At 45.9% G+C, this 17,457-nt stretch overlaps 1 protein-coding gene across 2 annotated transcripts; it reads left to right on the top strand.

The window, feature by feature from the left end:
* The first annotated feature begins 1,036 nt into the window (after positions 1-1,036).
* Positions 1,037-15,810, top strand: PLEKHF1 (pleckstrin homology and FYVE domain containing 1). 2 transcript variants are annotated; one of them, XM_083626133.1, is made up of 2 exons: positions 1,037-1,355; positions 11,596-12,640. In XM_083626133.1, the coding sequence occupies exon 2, from the start codon at positions 11,609-11,611 to the stop codon at positions 12,416-12,418; it is 810 nt and encodes a 269-aa protein (XP_083482259.1). In that variant the 5' UTR covers positions 1,037-1,355; positions 11,596-11,608; the 3' UTR covers positions 12,419-12,640. The 2 variants fall into 2 exon arrangements, with proteins under 2 accessions (XP_083482259.1, XP_083482258.1); XM_083626132.1 differs by lacking the exon at positions 1,037-1,355 and adding an exon at positions 1,760-2,188 and having other exon boundaries at positions 11,596-15,810.
* Positions 15,811-17,457: the final 1,647 nt, after the last annotated feature.

The raw sequence follows: 17,457 nt of genomic DNA, 5'->3' as shown, positions 1-17,457 counted from the left end.
CGCCTTTCTAATAAATTTAATAGGCTTATTTGCCAGCAAATCAAACAGTGCTTCAGTAGCTGGTCTTGCAACTTCTTCCCCATGCTTGGGAATATTGTTTATAATAATAATAATAATAATAATAATAATAATAATAATAATAATAATAATATGCCACTTTATTGAATTTATTGAGTTTATTAAATTGAAAGTTGGCCCACTGCCTACCTTTTAAAGATGATTGAAAGATAGATAGCTAGATGATAGATTAGATGATAGATAGATAGATGATAGATAGATACCCAGATGACTGCTGGGTGGGGGAGTAGGTTTGTGCCTTCATAAGCACCAGCCAGTCATAGGAATACAGAAAGTTGCCTCATGCCGAGTCAGACTCTGGGGTCAATCTAGCTCAGTATTGTCTGCACAGGCTGGCAGAAGCTCTCTAGCTTTCAGGTAGGGGACACCCCAGCCCTACCTGGAGATGCTGACGATTGTACCTGGGACTTTCTGAATGCAAAGGAAATGCTCTATTGCTGAGCCACGGCCCTTCCCCACTAGCTTCTGTGCACAGTTTGCCTCTGCTACAAAAAAATGCAGAATTGGTCTCCTCTTGTTCCTGGAGAGAAGCTGGTTTGTTACCACAAAATACTTCCTCTCACAGCAATCTGATCACTCAAAAGGTGTGTGTTTTACTACATCTACAGCCCTCCAAATGCTAAGATGCTCATCTCTGACTATTGCTGGCTAGGGGTGGATGGGCTCTGCTCCAAATACACAGCTGCTGACTGGGAAGTTGGTTTTGGCCAAAGTCTTCCCAGGCTCTGCACTGGCTCTAAGACACCATCTGCTCCCAGGTGGCTTTCCCACTCCCTTCCTATCTATTTCCTCCCTTCCTAGATTCCTTCCCAGGGAGGATATGTCAGCATCTGTTACTCTCCAGATAGGGTCTGACAAAGGTACTATTATTTCCCTCGATCTGGACATCAACAGAAGTATAGTGTCCAGATCAAAGGAAGTGATAGTATCATTCTATTCTGCCTTTGTCAGACCACACCAGGAGTCCTGTGCACAGTTCTGGGCACCGCAATTTAAGAAGGGCATTGGCAAGCTGGAATGTGTGCAATCGAGGGTCAACAAGATGTTCAAGGGTCTGGAAACCAAGCCTTATGAGGAAAGGTTGAGGGAGCTGAATATGTTTAGCCTGAAGAAGAGATGACTGAGGCGAGATATGATAGCCATCTTCAAACATCTAAAGGGCTGTCACGTGGAAGATGAAGCAAGTTGTTTTCTTCTGCTCCGGAGGGTAGGACCCAAACCAATGGCTTCAAGTTACAAGAAAGGAGGTTTCAACCATTAGAAAGCATTTACTGAAGGTAAGAGCTGTTTGACAGTGGAATGGATTCGCTTGGAAGGTGCTGGAGTCTCTTTCACTGCAAGTTTTTAAACAGAGCTTAAATCTGTCATGGATGCTTTAGTTGTGACTCCTGCATTGCAGAGGGTTGGACTAGATGACCCTTGAGGTTCCTCCCAACTCTAAAATTTTATGATTCTTCGATTTTCCGTTACTAGCAGAATGCAAAGTTTCCATGCACCGCCCCGCCGCTTTAAGTCACCCTTGCTCTTTTTTCTTCCTTCCCCTCTTTTCTTCTTGTTTTTTCCCCCGCTCTCTCTTTTTCACCCGCCCAGCCAAACTCACCAGGCTCCGACTGCGCCCTCTGATTGGCCGCCGTTGTTTTCGGGGGCGTGGCTACGCGTGGAATGCTGAGACTGAGCGTCCCAGAACCGGACGGTCCTGCTTCGGAGGCGGCCTGTTGATTGGCTCGTGACACTTACGGAAAGCGGGGAGAATGGAATGTTGGGGACTCTGAGCGTTCCAGAGATACTTTGCTGTTGTTTCATTCATTTTTTACGCAGCCGCGGATGCGAAAAGGGAAAGAAAGAAAAAAGTAGGGTGAGATTTTGCAGGCGAAAGTCGCCTACTCAGAAGTAGGCTCCATTAAATTCAATGGGACTTGCTTCCAGGGAGGGGTAGCGTTGCAGCCTCAACCTAGAGCCTTCTGCGGAGGCCCTTCTGGATTAAAAATCTTTGGAATTGCACTTTCTGCTGCGAGAGGATCCCTTGAAGGCGGATTCCCAGGCGTCTCTTGGCGGGATCGACGGACCCGGGGACCCGGTTGGGACAGGAACCAGGAAAAGTCACGAGGAGGTACATTCATCTCTCTTGGCTCGACCGCGCTCTCCGCCTTGCACGACCGTAGGCGGGAGAGAAGCGCTGCATGCGGGTGGGGTCTGTGCGAAGGGTCTGTGTACTGTAGCGTCTTTCTGCGGGGCTTTGAATTCACCGATCCTTTAAAGTTCCACATACTTTGCAAAACTGTTGTGGTGCCGGCGCAGGACCTGAGAGCGAAGAGCCAGTGCGCTGTTGTAATCTGAAAGGGGCTCTTTTAAAATGCGATTTCCGCCCGTGGGAGCGGCTTTCAAACTTCCATCACGCCAACTCTCTGTGTCCGCTGGCAATCGAAATATACATAAAGTGACGCTTTTCTTCTTTCAAGAATGTACTTGAAATGGACCTAAATGATCTTTTCGGCATGCCTCATGGGAAGCGATTTATAAATGAAATTAATATTATTATCATCCATAATGATGATGATGTTGCTTACTTTGTTTTTAAATTATTTTTATTTATTTATTTATTTATTTATTTATTTATTTATTTAAGTGTGATGGCAGGGACAGCTGCCAGATTATAGGAAGGGGATGAGATTCTGTAAGGTGGAGTGGTGTGTGTGTGTGTGGAGAACCTGTGACTGACTTTCCAGATGTTGATGAACTCCACCTCCCCTGAGCTCCATCCAGCCTGGCCAAAGGTCATGGTTGATGGGAGTAGTAGTCCCAGCAGCAGCAGCAGCAGCATATGGAAGCTTCCACAGCCCAGCTCTTAGGTTTGGGTGTGTATTTAATGGCGATGGCAGGAATCCTTCAAAGCATGTAGCTGGTGCGTTAAGAAATAGTGAAACCAAGAAGTGCTCCTGTCAGTGTCGAAACAGCCAGGTGACTGTCAAATGTGAGTCAACAGCAGGAGGCTCTGAAAAGGAGGTGAGGCGAGTGAAACAGCTGAGGATCTTGACGCAACTCTACATTATTTGCTGTCACTGTAGCATGACGGTAAAGCCCTCTCTGTTGGTGTCATAGAGAGGATTGATAAGGAACTTCTACACAGGGCCTGCTTGACTTTGTTTCTCATTCTGTAGCACTCCTGGGTCTTGACCCGTAGGTGGCATCTCTACCTATAACCATGCATTTCAAGCTGGCTGCTGACACTGCCCCCTCTGCTTCCTATATTTCATCTGTCACCCTTTTCCCCAGCCTACTAAAGCAAGATGGACTTCACCATCCCCCCACCCCACCCCACAAATGAGATTGGAGGCAGGTAAATGACAGGGACCACAATGGCTTTAAAAGAGGACTGGGCAAAGTTGGAAAAAGTTCAGAAAAGGGCAGCCAAAATGATCAAGGGGAAGGAGCGAGTTCCCTATGAAGACAGGTTGCAGCATTTGGGGACTTTTCAGCTGAAGAGCAAAGGCTTGCAAGAGGCAGCATGATAGAATTTTATAAAATTATGCATGGCATGGAGAAAGTGGATAGAGTGAGGTTTTTCTTCCCTTTCTCATAACACTGGAACTTTTGGACATCGAATGAAGCTGCATGTTGGATGATTCAGGACCAATGAAATAAAGGACTTGGTCACGCAGCACATAGTTAAATTAAGGAACTCGATCCCACAGGAGACAGTGATGGCCACCAATTTGGGTGGCTTTAAAAGAGAATTGAGACAAACTCATGGAGGAGAGGGCTGTCGGTGGCTATGATCTGCCTGCACAACTGGAGGCAGCAATGCTTCTGAATACCAGTTGCTGGAAGCCACAGGAGGGGAGAGAGCTCATGTGCTCCAATCCTGCTTGCTGGTTTCCCACAGGCATCCCGTTAGCCACTGGGGGAACAGGATGCTGGACTAGATGGGCCATTGGCATGAACCAGAAGGTTCTTCTGGTGTTCTTATGGACCCCTTTTCCTCTCTCCCCCCCCCAATCTTCTTTTCTCTAGGCTAAACCAACCCTAGCAGAGTTGAGGCTGGGTGGAGAGGAGAGGAGGATGGAGGCAGCATAATAATCAGAGCCTTCTGTTGCTGCTCAAAATGAAGATTTGTTGTGGCAAGTGTTTCTCATGGACTTGAGAGTCCACTTTGTCAGGTGTGTTTTGCTTTCCTTGGCATAGTGGTGGAGGAAGAATGGTACTGAACACTGGCCAAATTAGCCAGGAAATGTAAAGCTTAGTCTGCAGAGATCAAAGGTGGGTAAAGATAAGCGCAGCCATGCAGCCAGTTCATGCTCTGGTCTCTGTCTCTGCTCATGTGGGAGTGAGTCAGTGCTCACTCTTTTTAAAAATAAACAATTAGCCACCAATCAGGGTTTGCGGAACAACAACAGCATTTGACACAGATGGATCTCACTAGGAAAATGGCTCCAGAGGGCTTGGGCCACAGACAGAGAAGGTTTTGTGCCACAGTCCCAGCCTCTAACATCTGTGCAATCATGAGGCAGGAGGTCTGGAGACAGCCTGCTCCCATTTGCTGTAAGCAGATGGGCACCAGTGGGGTAACTGTTTGGGGCCTTTGCAACCAGCCTGTCAGGCTCACCCTCCCAAGCACGACTCTGTTTCAGTCCTGTGCAACTTCCACGGAGTTTCTTCTGAAACCAGTGGCATCCCAGGCAACAGTTTACTCTCCCCAAAGGTGGCCAACATCAGATGCTATTAGTCATTGTCTCAACTGCAGCACAAGAAATGTTTGTGTCAGGGCTTCGCTTCTTGAGTCACCAGATCTCTATAAACCAATGCCTGGCTGCCCTTTCTTTGGAAGTAGCGTCTCCACTAGTTTCTACAAGTGAGACCTGCAACAAAATGTTGCAGCACGGAGTATGCTCTGTTCAGCATACCAACCATCTCCATTCCCTGTCTTCCTCTCCATCAGCAGTCAAGGCAGCGTTTCATGGCCATTGAGCATGCCCAGTTGGAATGGTGTATCCTAAAATATAGGAAGCTACCTTATACTGAATCAAACCATTGAACCATCTATCTCAGTACTGTCTGCACTGATAGGCAGCAGTTCCCCAGGGTTTCAGGCAGGGAACTTGCACTGCCTGGATATGCCAGGGATTGAACCTGGGACCTTCTGCGTTCAAAGCATATGCTCTGCCACTGAGCTACGGCCCTTCCCTAACATTACTGGGATGAACACTAGGAGACTGTGCACCTTCCCATGTCCTAAGAGTAACAGCTATCAGTGGGAAGAATGCTCCCAATTTTGCTAAAACGACCGAAAATTTTGTGTTCAGTTCTTGCGACAAGAAGGTATGTTTTACTCTTCAAGCATTTCAAAAGTTTTTGTTCCATGTGACAGGATAGCGGCCCATGGAAGCAAAGTTGTTTGAATCCCCGCCCCATTGAAATCCATGTAACAAGGCTGTACGCTTACTTTGGCCCCATTGAGCTCAGTAGGGTTACCTTTAAGTCAGCATGCAACAAATTTGTACTATTAAAGTGCTTAACTTTGGCAGCAGAGGGTTCAAGATGTGCTCTGCAGCAGTTAAGACCCATGACTCCAACTAAGCCATACTACCAACTAAGTAGACCCACTGAAATTAGCCATGTCCATTGACTTCAATGGGCCCACTCTGAGTAGGGCTAGCAGTGGATACCATCCCCAGTTTTCCCGTGTGTGTGTGTGTTAACTAAGGTTCTTGGAGCTTTAAATCACAGCTGCAGCCTTGACGAAAGACTGTGCCTATCACCTAACAGCTGCAAATGATTGCTAAAAGCCAGTGCCAAGGAGCTAAACTTGCTCTCTGAACTGGTCAGCTGTCTGCTCTGAAAATTTGCTGAGTCACAATATTGTTTTGCTTCAGAGTTCAGATTCCTCTCATTCCGATCTTGTTCTTTTCTGCATCTGCATTATTTCCCAGCCTTGTTATTGAATTTGTTCCAGGTTTTTTTCTTCTTCTTTGAAACTGGCAATGGGTTGTTTTGTGGAGGCCAACAACCTCTCCACATTTTGCTGTTATCCATGAACTGATCCTGCCGCCTTTCCTGGGTGAATCACTTCAGTTCTACCTTTCACCCAGTTCTTTCCCCTAGAAATTGCACAATGTAGGACAGTCATGAATTTATTGGGTGCCTCCCAGTGGATTCCTTAACCAGGATCACTTCTGTCGCTGCAGGCTTTGAGATCAAATCACTTCTGAAGAGCTCTGCAGTGGTTTCATTTTCATGTTATATTACACCTGTGTCACTCGTGAAACTATTACTTGTGAAACTATTTGGCTGTTGTGGCTTCTAAAGAACCCTGGGAGCTACAGATGTTATTATTATTGTCATCTACATGTATTTGCCCCTTTTTACAAAAATAAAAGCCTTCAAGTGACTTAACAATACAGCAGGATTTTTTTAAAAAAAAAAACCAATGCATCATAGAAGACACCAGAAATGTTCATCTGATATAATATTAAAGAAAGCCCTTCCCATACCCACCTAAATATGAACCCTGCTGCAGGGGCCAGCTTGGTTACCAAAGGCCAAAAGTTAATGAAAAGTGCCTAGTGCCTAAACACTGATAATGACGGGGTTTTTCCTGTGGAGAGTGTTCCACAGATATAGGGGGGCACCACTGAAAAGATCCCCTCCATGGTGGATTAAGCCAGGAGAATTACAGATAACTAAATCCAGGGGCTTTTAGTGGGTGAAGTCAAAGGGATTAACTTTCCTTCATAATCTCTTCCGGAGTGGGGGGTGGAGATGGTCACTTCCTTACCATAAAATAATTAAGAGGTGGTCAAGTGGGTGCATCACTCCTCATACATTGATACTCCAAGAAGCTCAGGGTGGCATACACAGTTCTTTCCATTTTATCCTCACAACAACCCTGCAAGGTAGGGTAGTCTGAGGGGGGGGAGAGAGAGAGAGAGAGAGACTGGCCCACTGTCACCCAGTGGGGCTTCATGCCCCAGTGGGGTGGGGAGTTTGATGCTCATAAAACCATAGAAATGTAGAGCTGGAAGGGACCTCAAGGATCGTCTAGTAGTCCCACCGCCTGCAATGCAGGAATCACAATGAAAGCATCCATGGCAGATAGCTGTCCAGCTTCTGCTTAAAAGCCTCCCATGAAGTCTTCAAGTTCTTAGTCCAGAGCTGAGTCTAACCTCTACTCCACACTGGCTCCTTATAGGTGACAAAACACGTGAGAGCAGAGCTGTTGCCTGTGTAAGCTTTCCAAACACTGGCTGGCTGGGGCCAGTGGATTAGGTGACCCCTTGGCCTGACCCAGCAGAGCTGCTCTTTACATTTATGGGGAAAAGGTTGGTTTTGATGGAACAGAGAAAGAGGGAGGTTTGCACCTCATTGCCACCCTGGTGTGGAGTTCCAAGTGGCTTAGAGCTTTCCTGCTAAGAGCCCTTTTGCTTTTCATCCTTGGTCTCCACCAAGGGGTACAATTAATGCTGCCCTGTGCAAAGCTCGGGGAACGTTTTGCATTACAAGACAGAAGTCCACAGAAGAGTCCTGTGAAACTAATCAGCCCCGCGGATTCTGTGATGAAAGGTTACTAGAGGCCTCCTGCCAAGAGCTCTCATGAAAACAACCTCTCGCTAATAGCTATGAAAGGTTGGCTCCAACGGTCCTTTTTATATATATAATTGGAGTTTGCCGTTCTCTGCTGTGTGTTCCCACTTCAAATGGGCACCGAGATCAGAGGTACTGTAGTTTTTAGTTTTCTTTCCTTTTCATGCTTCTCCCTCCCCTCCTGTTCTGTAGTGTGCAAAAGTCATTATGTTCATAATAGCAGAAGCAAAGCGACTCCGTGGTGGCTTTTAGTTTTGTCTTTTAAATATAAAACGATCACGCTGGCTGATGGTGGGGCAGTCGGTCCTTCACTATTACAGACTGATCCTCAAAGCAACTCGGCAGTGCATTTGTTTCTTTTCTTTAAAAAAAATAAATGCTGAAGAAGCTTCCATGGTCCTTAAGCTGAACAGCTCTTATGCGCACTTATAAATCGCTGCTGTTTCTAATCACCTACAGTGAGCGCAAAATTGCCTCCAGGCGAAAAGGTGTTTTTTGTGTGAAATAAAAGTGGTTCTTAATCATAGAATTGTAGAGTCAGAAGGGACCCTGAGGATCACGTGGCCCAGCCCCCTGCAATGCAGGGATCTGCATCTGATGCCCCATGGCATCACGGATTCCTTCTTGCAGGCTGTTGGGGAAATAAAACATGGCTGTAGTCGTGTGTGGGCTAGTAACTTTTGTAGGCTTAAGAAGAAGAGTTTGGATTCGATATCCCGCTTTATCACTACCCTAAGGAGTCTCAAAGCGACTAACATTCTCCTTTCCCTTCCTCCCCCACAACAAACACTCTGTGAGGTGAGTGGGGCTGAGAGACTTCAGAGAAGTGTGACTAGCCCAAGGTCACACAGCAGCTGCATGTGGAGGAGCGGGGAAGTGAACCCGGTTCACCAGATTACGAGTCTACCGCTCTTAACCACTACACCACACTGGCTGTTGGATCATCTAGTCCAGCATCTTGTTCTCACAGTGGCCAACCAGATGCGTGTGGGGAAATCCACAAGGAGGATTCAAGTGCAAGAGCACCCTCCCCTCTGGCTGTTTTCTGGGAACTGGTATTCAGAAGCAGTGCTGCTGCTTCCAGCTGTGGAGGTGGAGCATAGTCATCATGGCTGGTGGCCATCCATAGCCCTCTCCTCCTCCATGAATTTGTTGAATCCTCTATGAAAGCCATCTAAGTTGGCAGCCATCACCGCCTCCTGTGGGAGGGAGTTCCATAGTTTATGTGCTAGGCTTGTCTGGGTGGGCTGCTGTTGCATAAGAGGTATGCAATAAACCTTCTTTGGAATAAATTGGCAGGTGGGTATAGGCCATATGGTTCTTGGGAAGCAAAGATTTCCGCAAGTGGAATTAGATTGGGATAGACAGGGGTTGCCTTCTCCTATAGCACACACTGCATCTCATGAGCATTGGGGAGCATTTCAGGGGGGAATTGACTTTCTCTCCCTGTAGGGGAGAGGTGGGGGACCTGTGGCTCTTCAGGTGTTGCTGAACAGCTCCCATCATCTCTGACCATTGGCCATTTGGGCTTGGGATGACGGGAGTTGAAGTCCAACAACATTCACTGTCCCTTCCTATAGCATGTTGTGGTCCATGGGGGCTGACTTCGTGGCGAGCCCCTGAGTTGGGTTAGGCTTTCTTTTTTGGCTCCTTCTCGTTTCTTGGCCCTGCTTGGCTGTTCAGTTGGACCAAAATACAATTTTAGTTAATTTTTATAGAAAGTTTAACAAAGTGAAAAGAAACAACTGCCCCACCACCAGCTCACATTAATAATACAATGACCATCAATACACCCATCTCAGTTTAGGCACGCGAGTCAAGATATGTCATATAAATGTCCTGATAGATATCCAAGCCAAATTGACATTCACAAGAAATGAGTTCAAATGTGGCAAGGGCACTGTGGTCCTCAAGATCATTGCATAACAGATTGTGGGTGTTCCGTTTTTTTCCAGGCTGGAAGAATAAGGGAGTTCTGGAACAGTCATGAAACTTTCACAAAACGTAACACGAGCCTCTTAGCTTAATTCCTGGGAATGTTGATGCAAACACAGTTTCACTGAGTTTTGTGGGCCCTCCTTGAGAAATGTAGGGGAAATCTCTTCCCATCAATAGTGACTGGTACTTTATTGAGCAACATCTAACAGACTGCATTGTCAACATGATCATTCTAGCGGTTTTTAAAACAATTGTCATTGCTAGCACTTTCTCCCTTTCTGTTGTTTCCTCTCTACAAAGCTCTTGTGTGGTGTAGCTGTTGCACATTTTGTGAAGGGAGGTGTCTTGGATATTGAATTTTCAGGGTTATTTTTTATGCTTATTTACAAAGTCATTGTAGAAAAGGAACCTGGCCATGGCATGACCTTCAGTGCTTTGGAGCTGTGTGTTCCTATTGAATGATCTCTTAGGTTACCCATTGTGTGTTAGTGCAAGAAAAAGCATGTGCTCTCTGTGAACTTCATTTTATATGATGCCTTTGGGAAATGACTCAGTTTCTTCATACATGTGAATGTTTGGCCTGCCACTAGGGTTGCAAAATCTTATTTTGTTCAACACAAGGCAGAACAGTGTGGGTGCACCCTGCACTGCTCATGAACATTTGCAGAGATGTTGCAGAGATATTCACAAAACCATGCAGCTATGATCCTTCCTAGACTGTACCACTTCAGACTGCTGCTAGGGGGACACATTTGAATCCTTCTCCCTTTCGAAAGCATTTTTTTTTCTCCCACTAGGATAACGGGTAAACTAGAGTCTTCTTCCCTGACATGCTAGATTTCTATGTGTGTGGTGTCCTTGACATGTGGGAATGTCCAAACATGTAAGACACACACACAAACATTCTGCAGTCATATAGTCCTGAAAGGATGGTACTTTCTGATACTGATTACCATGTTTCGCTCGGTGTTTTGGTATCAGGTGTTTGTACATATGTGATCATGCAAGCATTGAATTATGATGGGGGTTGCTGTAGACAAGTAATTCTGGTTTTGTCTTATTACATGGGCAAAGGCACTTTTCAGAGTCTTGACATTTTGAATTCAGCCACTGGGATGTTAAGTGGGGGGAGCATAAGGTCATGGCACTGACGAGGGAAGATACATAAGCATAGGAAACCCACAAATGAACCTGGGCACAACTACATATGAAGGCAGCCCTGTTTAGAGAAGTTTTTAATGTCTGATGTTTTAATGTATTTTTAATATTTTGTTGGAAGCCGCCCAGAGTGGCTGGGGAAACCCAGCCAGATGGGCAGGGTATAAATAATAAATTATTATTATTATTATTATTATTATTATTATTATTATTATTATTATTCCAGTTCTGCAGTTTCCAGCAACTGGTATTCAGAAGCATAGCTGCCTCTGCCAGTGAAGGTAGAGCATAGCCATTGGGCTTAGTAGCCAGTTATAGCCATATCCTCCTTTTGTATAATGTTTTAAAGCCATCCAAGTTGGTGGCCATCACTGCCTCTTGTGGTAGTGAATTCTATAGCCTAGCTATGCACCATGCGAAGAAGTTTCTTTTGCCTGTCCTGAATATTCCAACATTCAGCTTCATTAGATGTCCCCAAGTTCACGCATTATGAGAAGGGGAGAACAGCTTTTCTCTGTCCACTTTCTCCACACCCTGCATCATTTTATATGCCTCGATCGTGTTGTCTCTTGCTTGCCTTTTCTCCAAAACAGGGTTTCCCAAACTTGGGTCTCCAGCTGTTGTTGGACTACAACTCCCATCATCCCTAGCTAGCAGGATCGGTGGTCAGGGATGATGGGAATTGTAGTCCAGCTGGAGACTCAAATGTGGGAAACTCTGCTCTAAACAAAAAAACCCCTGATTGTCGCAACCTTTCCTCTTAGGGGAGTTACTCCCACTTCCTTGATCCTTTTGGTCTCAGATTCAGCAGTCACAGCTTCTGTTTTCCTTCCTTGCTTCCAGGTGACCTGTCAAGATGGTAGACCATCTGGCCAACACTGAGATCAACAGCCAACGCATTGCGACTGTGGAGAGCTGCTTTGGAGCATCCGGCCAGCCGTTGGCCATACCTGGAAGGGTCCTCTTGGGCGAAGGGATTTTGACCAAAGAATGTCGGAAGAAAGCCAAACCGCGAATCTTCTTCCTGTTCAACGACATCCTTGTGTATGGAAGCATTGTAATCAACAGGAGGAAGTACAGCTCCCAACACATCATACCGCTTGACGAAGTCACCCTGGAGACTTTGCCGGATACCCTGCAGATGAAGAACCGCTGGATGATCAAAACGGCCAAGAAGTCCTTCGTCGTTTCCGCCGCTTCCCTGACCGAGAGGAAAGAATGGATCAGCCACCTGGAGGAATGCATCCGCCACTTGCTGTCCAAGATGGGCCAGCAGCCCCCCACGGAACACGCCGCCCCCTGGATCCCAGACAAGGCCACTGACATCTGCATGCGCTGCACGCAAACCAAGTTCTCCACTCTCACGCGCAGGCACCACTGTCGGAAGTGTGGCTTTGTGGTGTGCGGAGACTGCTCTCGGCAAAGGTTCCTGATGCCCCGGCTGTCCCCGAAGCCTTTAAGGGTGTGCAACCTTTGCTACAAACAGCTGGTGGCAGCGAAAAAGGAGAGCGAGGAACAGTCGAAGACAGCCCATTCTCCTCTGGTTGGCTATGAGCCCTCCAGTGGAGATGACAGTGACAGGTCCGACGAGGACAGAGTGGAACAGTGGTCAGCGGAGGCAGAGTTTTACACGTCCAACACAGCTTGGTCATCTTTCCATAGCTGACCCCTGCATGGCCTTGTTAATTTCAGGGGCCGCATGCTTTTTTCTGAGGAATACAGGGAACACACACTTTCCAAAGTGCACTTTTCAGAGGAGTAGCTTTCATCGTCTCTTTTGGTCCCATGTGTTTTCCTCCTCTGTGGTTAAGGAAGAAGATACTGAATCAAACTAAAATATGCGAGAGCCTGCTTGTCTCCTCTAAAGCCTGGCCTGCTCTATATATTTGAAGCATATATTTTCTTTGGGGAAAGCCATGACTTTTAAAGTGGTACGATACTGCTTTAAATGTATAGTGCAGATGGGGCCTAACAGCAAGTTGTTTTTATTGGCATTTGAGGCATAGCTGAATTGGACCCCCAACACATCAGGTGTTGAGCGTTGCTGAAAGTTTTGGTCCCTTTGATAGATTTGGGGGCACCTGAAATGTTGACTTTCAGCTTGGGCATTTTGCAGGCTTGGGCATCAGAACAGCACCCGCCCCATCTTGTAGTCTCTGTCTTTCTTACACCCAGGAGTCAAATTCTGGATCCATAAATCATAAGTTATGAAACCAGAGGAAGATCCCCTTTACGGTTTTTAAACTGACAGCACCATGCAGAAATTAATCAAGGGCTTATAATATGATTGTATATCAAGAATCTAGTCATTTTTTTTAGGCTCTTCACAGAAGGATGCACTTTTTTGAATCTGCTTGATGCAGAAGGAGGGTAGGACCTTCTTGACTGAGTAGGGATTGAAATGAACAGAAAAAGTTTTGGAGATGCACATTTCGAAATGAAGGTTTTTGGAGCAGCTTTGTCATGTGAGCAGATGGCTTCTTAACGGTGGTATTGTATTACGAGTGCTGGCTTGTGTGTGTGTGTGTGTGTGTGTGTGTGTGTGTATATATATATATACACATATACATATACATATACACACACACACACACATATACTAAGTTTGGCTTTGCTTCCTGGCCCCCATTTTTTATTACTAATGTTTTTATTTTTCAAAACAACAAGAGGGACAAATGTTACAGTGCTTTGTTTGTGGGAGGCACAGGCCTTTTGCAACCAACTGTCATGTTTTCCACATGCAGTAAATCATACAAATAACTGAAAACACTATATATGTGAAACGCTAAAAATAGTTTGTAGACAAAAGGTGGTGGTGTGGCTTTTCCTGGAGGTGGGGGAAGGATCCGGTTGTTTCCGCCTGCAAAGTTTTTTGAAGACTCTGCACTTAACAGTTGCTCCCACCTGATGCAACACCAGTCATTGACAGCAGAAAAGCCTTGTTAACATTAATTTAAAAGAAAATAACTCATTCCTTACTCCAGTAAAATGTAGGTTAACTCTTTTCTGTCGGCGACCGTTAGACAGCAGCAACTTGGTTGCCACAACAAATGTTATATTGGACCTTAATGTCAACCACAGTGTTGTTAGCCTGTTCAGTTACCTTGTTTTTTATACTCCTCTGGTTTTTTTGGAGCAAATATGTTGACTGGCATTTTTATACTTACCGTTTTCTAATCTGTGGGTTTTTATTTTCATTGGTCAATGTGTTTACATCAGAGCTGTTGGTCAACAAGCTTTTTAAGTTAATTAACCAGGCTTTTCTCTCTCCCTTTAATGGATGCACAGAGTTCTGATTTAATACTACACTGCCGTAATGCAATTTTCAGGTCTCTTCTTGAAGATTAGTGCATGCTGATGGAAAATAACACAAAAACACTAGGGCCCCGTTTGACTGCCATGGCATGCTGTATGGTGCAGTGGTTAGAGTGACGGACTAAGACCTGGGAGAGGCCAGAGTTGAAATCCTCACTCAACCGTGAAACTCACTTGGTGACTTTGGGCCCGGCACTGCCGCTCAGCCTCACAGGGTTGTGGTGGGGATTAAATGAGGAATGGGAGAAGAACCAGGTACGCCAGCTTGAGCTCCTTGCAGAAAAAGATGGGGTAAAAATGCAATGAATTAAAAATTGCCGCAGAGGGCAGATATTGCAGCCTAGTTATACTTGTTCAGATGAGATCAGTTTTGTCTACACCAGGAGACATCTCCAGATGTTGCTGGACTACAAATAAATTCTGGTTATTGTCTACGATGACTTGGACTGATGAGAGTTGCAGTACAGCTACATCTGGAAGGCAGTGCCGGCTGGCACTGGTTTTCCAAGGTTTCAGGCAGAGGACATGCTTCGCCTAACCTGAAGATGCTGGGGCCTGAACCAAGGACCTTCTGTGTGCGAAGTAGATGCTCTGTATCAGGGCTTGAGAACCAGATCTGGCCAGTGGACCAGACTGTTACCTCCCCCACCCCTTGCACACCAGGTCTGACAGGTGGATGTAGAGGATCCCTTGAGATCACAATGATGTCAGGTGGCCCTTTTCACCAGCCCCTTCCAAAGGGCTAGGCTGTACAGCGCCTTGAAGAGGGCTTCTCAAGATCTGACAACCAGCTGGTCGTTGGGTCTTCAAGTGACCCTTTCAAGGTGCCATCTTTCCCAGAGCTTTGCATAGGGCTCAGCCAATCAATGGCTAGCTGGTACCTGCAAATCCCTTTTGACTGAGGAGGGCATGGGCTTGGCTGAAACAACCCTGTGGGCCAGCTGGAGAGGTCTGGTGGGCTGAAAGAGGCCCGCGAGCTAGAGGTTCTCCACCCTGCTCTGTTGCTCACCTGCCCATGCCATGGGAATTCTTGTAACATTTGTTGAGAGGGGCAGCCTACGCATAGATGGCTTTACAGTTTGGTAGCAAAGCCCGTGCTCTGCCTGCAGATGGTCGTTGGTCTGAACTGAACCAAAGGCCACCTACTGAAAGCTGTGTGGAACTAATGCAACACCCTATTTTCCATATGTGCCTAAATCCATTACTGGATTGTGGTGGAGGCTTTTTGCCTTTATAATCTGCTTCCATTAGGATATGCACACTATTTAATGGAGCGTGTAATCTTCAAGATACGGACTAATGGCAGGAAACCACAGTCATGGCTACTTTGTCACTTAAAAAGAAAAACCGTCCAAAATGAGTAGCTGACCATGTGATTTTGATTTTAAATGCCGTCCGGCCTGCTGTGAACTGAATGGACTCTCCGGGTGCTAGGTGGATGTTTCCAAGTTGCAAAGAAAGAGCTGGAAAAGTGAAGATTAATGAGAAGGAGCTTGGCCTACTCCCCACCCCCTCCATGGAGTTCATTCTTTTCCGACTGACTACATTCCCCCATGTCCTGTGTCAGCTGAAACAGTACCTCACCTGCCCTCGCCCATGGAAAACAGTGTAGAAATTGGCCAGCAAAAGCCATAACTGAAACAGATGTTTCTGGTTTTAAGGAGCATTTAAAAAGGGGGGGGAAACCTTCTTTTGTCTTGTTTTCCTCGCTCATCTGGCTCAAATAAATAGCAATAACAATGGCGTGTTTATGGAGTGTTGTTCCCATGACGCTTTGCAGGGCATTGTACTTAAGCTAAGTGAGGGATATAGACAGCTGGAAGCTGGTTGCTTGAATCTAGGCCCTGTTCCCATGAACTCTCACACAAACCGGCCATGTTCTCCACAGAGGAGACACAAAGGCCACATTTGCACCATACATATAAAGTGCTGTGATGCCACACTCTTCTCTCAAAGAGTTCTGGGAGCTGTAGTTTGCTCAGGGTGTTGGGATAGTTGTTGGGAGACTCCCTGTTCCCCTCCCAGAGCTCTCCATGAAGAGAAACTGATGGTTAAACCACTCTGGGAATTGGAGGCCTGTGAGGCAAATACGCAGCCTCAGAACAACTCTCTGCTATTCTTAACTAAATTTTATTTATAAAAATATTTGTATACTGCTGCACACACACACACACACATGACGCTGCAGTATGTATATATGCAGTTTACAGCAGTAAAACCGCACAATAAAAACAATATTTTAAAAGTTAAACACAGACATCAATGAACCATTGTGGAAGGATGTATTCCACCTGCAATAGGCCTGGTGGAACAGAAAAGTTTTCAGCAGGTGCTTAAAAGTTGGCATAGAAGGTGCCTGCTAAATCTCTAATGGCAGAGATTCCAGGTGACTCTTTGTCCACAGTGAACGAGGATTGTATTCACTGCACACCCTCACCCCAACTTGCTTTTTAGCTTGTGTTCTGGTGAGCTGCAAGTGAACACTGGGCTGAGCTCTCTCTCTCTCTGTGTGTGTGTGTGTGTGTGTGTGTGTGTGTGTAGATTTCAGTGTGTCGTCGAGGGAATTTTTGCTGTTTCTGCTCCAAAAAACAGACGATACTTCTTCATTCTTGCCACCACAGTAGACGCTTCTGCATTCTAGTCCTCGGCTGCCTTCCATTCTAGAAGTCTAGAAAGCCATAGAAAACAGAAAGTGTTCCTACTTGTAGTTGGTTCAACAGCTACGACCATTTCTGGGCCGGGAAAGCTTAGCTGCACTGGTTGCTTCAAGGCTGGATTGCTGCAGTGCGCTCTGTATGGTGCTCCCCTTGCACTTGGTCCAGAAGCTGTGAGGTAGGTTAGGCTGAGAGACTGAGACTGGTCCAAGTCCACCCGGTCAACTTCAGGGCTGATTGGGGAATTTGAATCCTGGTCTCTTATGACCTAGTCTGACACTAACCTACTACACCACATTGACAACATTTTCCAAATAATTTTATATATTTCTATTAATGTAATTAAATGGCTTTGAAAACGCGTGAGGCTGCCTATATTAGGTGCTAGGTGCTCTGCAATAACCTTTCCTTCACAGCACACTACTGCTTTGCTGTAAGGGCCCCACCACACAAAAATTGTGGTTGACTTTTGCAGCATGCAGATCAGGAGGGGCGGCTTGGCAGAGACATCTCCTTATTACTCATCTCACCTGCTCACACTCATGTTCAAACAAAGCCACAGGAAAATGGCCACAGAAAAGAATGAAACAAAGATGGTGTGGTTTGTAGGGGGGTGCAGCATTAAAAATACTTCTTTGTATATGCCACATACAAAGGTGAGGTTTAACAAACAGTTAAGTCAAAAGGTTAAGTGCTTCCTGTTAAATGCTGATTGAAAGTAGTTTGTTAAGGGTGC

This window comes from Podarcis filfolensis, assembly GCF_964270895.1.
Source record: "Podarcis filfolensis genome assembly, chromosome: 8".
Taxonomy (NCBI): Eukaryota; Metazoa; Chordata; class Lepidosauria; order Squamata; family Lacertidae; genus Podarcis; species Podarcis filfolensis.
The sequence above is the reverse complement of the archived record's forward strand: the minus strand, read 5'-3'. Positions and strand labels throughout refer to the sequence as shown.